At 35.7% G+C, this 6,000-nt stretch overlaps 1 protein-coding gene across 1 annotated transcript in view; it reads left to right on the top strand.

Annotated features, from left to right (window-relative positions):
* The first annotated feature begins 1,129 nt into the window (after positions 1 to 1,129).
* Positions 1,130 to 6,000, top strand: part of GPM6A (glycoprotein M6A) — a 120,961-nt gene continuing 116,090 nt past the window's right edge. Inside the window, exon 1 of the mRNA XM_042014906.1 lies at positions 1,130 to 1,701. Within this exon, the coding sequence (XP_041870840.1) occupies positions 1,665 to 1,701 (37 nt within the window). The 5' untranslated portion in view covers positions 1,130 to 1,664. The remainder of the gene's footprint in view (positions 1,702 to 6,000) is intronic.

Raw genomic sequence — 6,000 nt, 5'->3', positions numbered from 1 at the left:
CAGAAAATGGAGCCCTAGACGTATGAATTAAAAGGGAAAAAAAGGTAGGAGATGTGGGAGATGTGTTGAGTTATAAATATTGATTCAGTTATTTGATTATATATATACACATTTAACTTCATACATAATAATTATTCTGATGTGAACCAGATGTGAACAGATTTATATGCAAAACGGGTAAAAAACAATAAAAAATCCAACAATAACCCCCCCAAAAACCCCTCCCTAAACAAAACCCCAAACAAACAAAACCCAACCAGCCAAAGTAAACAACTTTTTTTTTTTTTGTGGCTCAGAAGGCAGAACTAAGTCAATGTATTTAGATAGCATAAAGTAAATGGATTAGCTATTTATCATTTATATGTTAATAGGAATTTTGAGCCATAGTAGTTTTTATTTTTGTTTTAGTCACTTCCCCCAGAAGGACGAGAAGTTAAACCTGCAAAGAAAAATTGGAATTGTGTTCAGTTTTCACTTTTGGTGAAATCATGAAAGTCTTAAAATGATGATATTACTCTGTAGACTAAGGTACAAAAATGCTAATTTATTGCTAGACTGCAGCGTCCAATTTGCATTCCAAATAAGACTGCAGAGCTCCCCAAATTAGTAGGTGCCCTCACAGTGTATTTAACCTATGTTTTTCCAGAGCAAATTCCCAGCAGTGTATGTGTTTGTATGTGCTTCCTCGTGTACATACCCACATGTGGTGCTTCACCATTTTATGATCCAGTTATTTTAATAGAGCTTTGAAGTATACAGCTAATTTGAGGTATGAGGAATCAGTAAAAGAATTGATACAAGAACTGTTTTAAAGCTCTGAACTGCCTCTAAATTCATTTTTACTGTGACAATGAGAAAGTGTAGAGTGCAGAAAATTTGCAGTGATTAATGTCATGTGTTAAATTGTGCCTGTGTGTGTAAACACATACACACACACAATATTGTATTGCTATAAAGATGGTTTTTAGAATATTGTAAAGGCAATAGTGTATATTTGTTGTTAGTTCCTGATAATACAGATATAGGAGAAAAAGGGAAATGAAGAGTCATATTATTCTTAAATGTGCTGATACAGGAGGAGGGGGAGAGGCGGGGGGAGAGAGAGAGAGAGAGAGGGAGAAAGACAAGTAATACAGCATAAAGAACCCACAGGCATTTGGGCTTTCCCACTTCAGTAGCAAATAGGGGGAATTATGGGTTGGTGGTCTGCTTCCCGTTAGGAGGACACCCCTCCATCTGTTTTCAGTACAGCCTGTTTTCAATTTAAAACACAGATTTCAATACAAACCTCAATTTCTTTACTCCATTTTGTATGCAAAGTGAGGCTTATGAATCGGTGTCATTGCCATAAGGGCTCAAACCAAATTTCCCCCCAAAATTCACAGGCTGTTCATTTGAATACCTGCTTACAGTGGTACACAATGGGCAGCTTTGAGAAGAAAAATTGATAATCTTCACGGAAGAGCAATTTGAATGAAATTACACTTGACAGCCTGTCTCCAAGCAAACAAGGAGAGTGAGGGAGCCTTAGCTAAGCTCTGAGGACTTGCCTAAGCCTCTGCTGTTGGAGCTTCCCAGGGAAAAAAAAATCCACACTTTTTCCTACATCTGACTGAAGCTTTTGATTAATTCTCTGTAGCTGTTTCTAGTGAAGAAAGGTAGCCATGGAAGAGAATATGGAAGAGGGACAAACACAGAAAGGTATTGTGTCAAAATTGCTTTTTCTTTGCATGGAGATAATTATTTTGCTGTTCCTTATTTGCCTTAGCAGCATGCTGTAAGGTTGGGGAATATCCGTATGTGCCAGATGGGGAAAGACATATTATTTTCATATCATTTTCTTCATTTTTCTCTCTGCAATAGCACATAGCATTAATATAGTGACTGCCAGCTGATATCTAGTATTAAAAGAATCTAGGTAGCAAATTTTGCATCTATACAAATAACGTTGCGAGCATTTAATGCAGCCTGCTTTCCAGACTAGTCTTTGTTAACGTTCATTTATTTCACGTTTTCACGCTTGTCTAGCTGGGTCAAGGGAGTCTAGTGTGAACTATGAGAGAGCTACTCACACAATATTTGGAGCTGGTTGCAGTTGGATATCTAACAATGTAACCAGTATTTACACCTTGAATGAGAATCCAGACTGAACAAAGACATGGAGTCTATTTTGTATATATTAGGCAGTATTGAAATTTCCCTCTGCCTTTTTGCCACTTTGGTTTTGTAATGTATTGCAGCAGACTTGCCATAGTTCTAATACTTGTATGACACAGATTTGAATTGTGCAGAAATTAATTTTGCAGGCTGCAGATGAAATTGCTTTAGCAAGATGTGCACAGCATGTTCAGAGCATTTCTGTTCCACGGCTTCTGGTTAAAAATAACTGAACGTTATGGGCTGTGTTAGCATTTAAAGGTCCAGTTTAAAGTGATTGTGGACTATTAATTAATGTGTGGATCTTTGGGAGACACAGTGTTTTCAGTCTTTTCGCTTAAGTGTTATTCTGTAGAAGCGACATAACAGTAGTGAAAGGAACCAAGGTTTTTTCATTTTTCTTTACTGCAAGCACAAAGGATAATCCTAGTGAATATTTGCTATGTTAAATTTTTATTCTTTTCATTTTACATTTCTTGAATTCACTTCCATTTTTGAGGAGTATATAGGAAGTTGCCAAATAATTTATAATAAATTGCCTGTAAAGGCAAGTTTTTCGGCACTGATGCCATATTCTGTTTTTCTGCTCCCTGATCAATCTCCTTCCTACATGTAAATGTCATGCTTTCTCATTATAAGTGACCCATTTAGACAGAATGCAGCTTTGAATTGTTTATGGTCCTGACTTGATCTAGATGCAGAGTAAATAGTCATGAGAACATTAAAAGAGGATATATGTGCTCCGTGTGTATACACACTTATGTTTATAGATAAATAGATTAGTATCTGGTTGGTGATTACAGCAGTTTCTTCAGTTCAATTTTATTATTTGTAAATGACAGATAGAATAAGAAAGTACAGGACAGGTCAGTTTTTCTGTTTTGTTTTGGTTTGGTGTGGTTTTTTTCCTGAAGGTAAAATCAATACTTTTACTGTATGATTCAAATTATTTAAGGTGCTTTGCACTTAGAAATTGAAGACATGCTATTTTTAAAATTCTGAAATGCGTTCTTTTGCTTCTTGAAACAAGTAAATTGAACTGTTTGACCAATGAATCAAAATACGTCATTGTTACCAAATGATATTGCCTGAAGAAACAGCGTGAAATTCAAACTCCCTAAATTCTTATTAGAAAGAGAAAAAAAGAGAAAAAAGTGAATAATTTTTGTATATTGAAAGAATGTGTTGTTATCGATAAACTGTGTCCTCATTGTTCATACGATAAGCAGTTGAATGGCCAATAGCCACTCAAAATGGTGTGATTAATAGTGTGATTACAACAGCTAACACGACTTACCCTCCACCCCCATTTACAATGCCATGTGTTCAGCCTTTTTTCCCTTTAGTGGTACCCAGCTGTCATCAGAGACAGAGAATGTTAAGAGCTCAGAAATCATATGTATTTATCCTTATTGCTGTGAAAAGGGATGCTGCTTAGTTTCTGTGACCATACCTGTGAACTTGTCATTTCAAGATGTCATGTTCCCTTATTGGAATATGACAATTTTTAAAATGCATTTAGAGTTTGAAAAATATTTGCAATTCAGGAGACAAATTAAAAATTATTTTCAGTTTTGAATTTTTGGGGGTGCTTGATGGCATGATAGGGAAGTATAGGGATGATTATGAAATCGTGGATCTCCTTAAGTTTTGCATTTTGCACTTGAAAAATATTGACTGGTACTAGTATGACATGATAGTTCTCTTTCATATTTCCTGGGTTTTTTTTTGCTTTCATTTAGTGTGATCTATCTACTAGGTGTTTAATTGATATCCACAGTATAGTTCCAGGTCATCCAGACCATTTTTGTTAATTGTAGTACTTCAGCAACAGTAATTGTAATTCATATATTCTGTTTTTCATCCTCCTGCCATCTCGAATGAAAATGTTTCTTTCCTTTTCTTTTCCAATTTATACAAAATCAATGGGAGTATAAATTGTCACTGCTTATCAACTCTGTGCTTTTCACAGCAGATGCTTCGAACCTCCCACTGAACAGCATTACGTCTTGCTGGCAGCCATGATGGAAGTGAATAACTTCATATTGATGCGTTTCATAAATATGATGAAGATAGCTCTAGCAGATTTGGAAGTCTTTTTATTTCTGACAGTTTTATGACATAAGACATAATTAAGTGCAAACATAATTCTTAACATAGTGGTTCCGAATAATGACCTTCTGCCACAGTCTCTCCACATTTTAATGTTTAACACTTAGGATTTCTTTATGTCTGTATCTTGGAAAGTTATAATCAGGGAAATAGATTCCATTTTTTTTTCCTAAAAGTAGTCAATCACGAGAAACTTACTTCAAAGTAAGGGTCATCTTCTCCCTTTCCCATTTTCTTTCTATTGGCCTCGGAAAGTGTGTTTTTGTGTTGGCATCACTACCCTTATTATTGTAAAATAAGATAAGGCTGTTGTCCAGCAGTTTTCATATGTAAAGCTGTAAACATTGAAGCCAAGAATAATTTCTATTCATACATTTCCTGTTTTAAAGTACTAGAAGACTTGTTGTTCTTCCTCCACCCCCTTTTTTTCCCCTTGATATCACATTTCCTTTGGTAGGATGTAAGTACAGGTTTGGGAGGAGGTTTCAAAGGTATTTACTACTCAGCTATCTCTAGCTGTCCGAGAACTGAAAGTGTGCAGGAAGTCTGTCTCAAATATAAAGTAAATTAACACTAAAATATATTCTAACAAAGTAAAAAGTCATAACATCTCAGAAATACAACTTGTTCACAATTTCCGTAACACTGACATTATGCTACATCCTAGACCTCTAACATACTAAGACTAACATACTAAGATTGCAAATTTGCTGTCTTGAAAACCCAGGATAACTAAAGCCTGCAATTTATTTGACTGGTTTATTTTTCAAAAAATAGCAGGTCCACTTATAAACAGAAGTTTCACTGATGTCTTTAGGGATGCATGCTAATTTTGAAAACCTCATGCATAAATTGCATGTGGCAGTGGTAGGCCTCAGCTGCCAGTGTTTGAAAGACAATGACGTCAAACTGATAGCTTTGTGATATGGAAAAATGTACATTTCAGGTCTTCCCTCTGTGAAAGCACTAAGATTGCAATGATGTCTCCAGCCCCAGTTATTTATCCCAATAAAGAACTTTTCAGAGCGCAGGCACTGTAAGTTTTTGTACTGTAAGGAACTTGGTACAGGGGAGTGAGAGGTTCTCACCACAATCTGTTTCAGAAAAAAGGAGAAATGTTCTGAAGCACACTAAGTCATGCTATACCATTTGCACTAAATTGAAGATGAATTTTCTTTTTTTTTAATGATTCATCCATAACTTCATTTTGCAGTTTTAATTCCTTTTTAAAATAAACTCTTGGGAATCAGTGGAGCAACAAACATGAGGAGGATACAAATGTTATTTCAGCTCTCTGGGCTGTAGTATACCTAACGCAGTTAAGGGCTCACCAGAAGGATAGCAAAAAGATATGTAGTATTATTGTGACTAGAAATGATTGAATGCCAGGAAATAATGACTTAGTATTTGGCCTGCATTAGTGATATAAGTGGATCTTCTGCCTGTTATCAGAACTTTTTCATTTGTTCCACAGCATACCAATAAAGGAGAGCTTTAAGCAGAGTTTTGGAAGAAAATCATAAGGAGACCAGGATGCTATCAGTAAAATGTAGACACAGCCTCTGCTTCTTCAGCCATGAGAGGCTAAATTGTTTCCCCTTACTTCAGTACTTTTTGAAAAATGCCAGGCTGACTTAGTAGGATAGTAGAGAGTAGATGAAAATAATGTGTTTTATTTCATATTAAGAAATACCAACAGCCAACGGGTCCAAACACTTCTGGCATCCTTTG

The sequence above is a fragment of the Corvus kubaryi genome, unplaced genomic scaffold (assembly GCF_017639235.1).
Source record: "Corvus kubaryi isolate FWS band 111438036 unplaced genomic scaffold, C.kubaryi_AGA036_p1.0 split3-131, whole genome shotgun sequence".
Lineage (NCBI taxonomy): Eukaryota > Metazoa > Chordata > Aves > Passeriformes > Corvidae > Corvus > Corvus kubaryi.
This window is presented reverse-complemented; position numbering and strand designations above follow the sequence as displayed.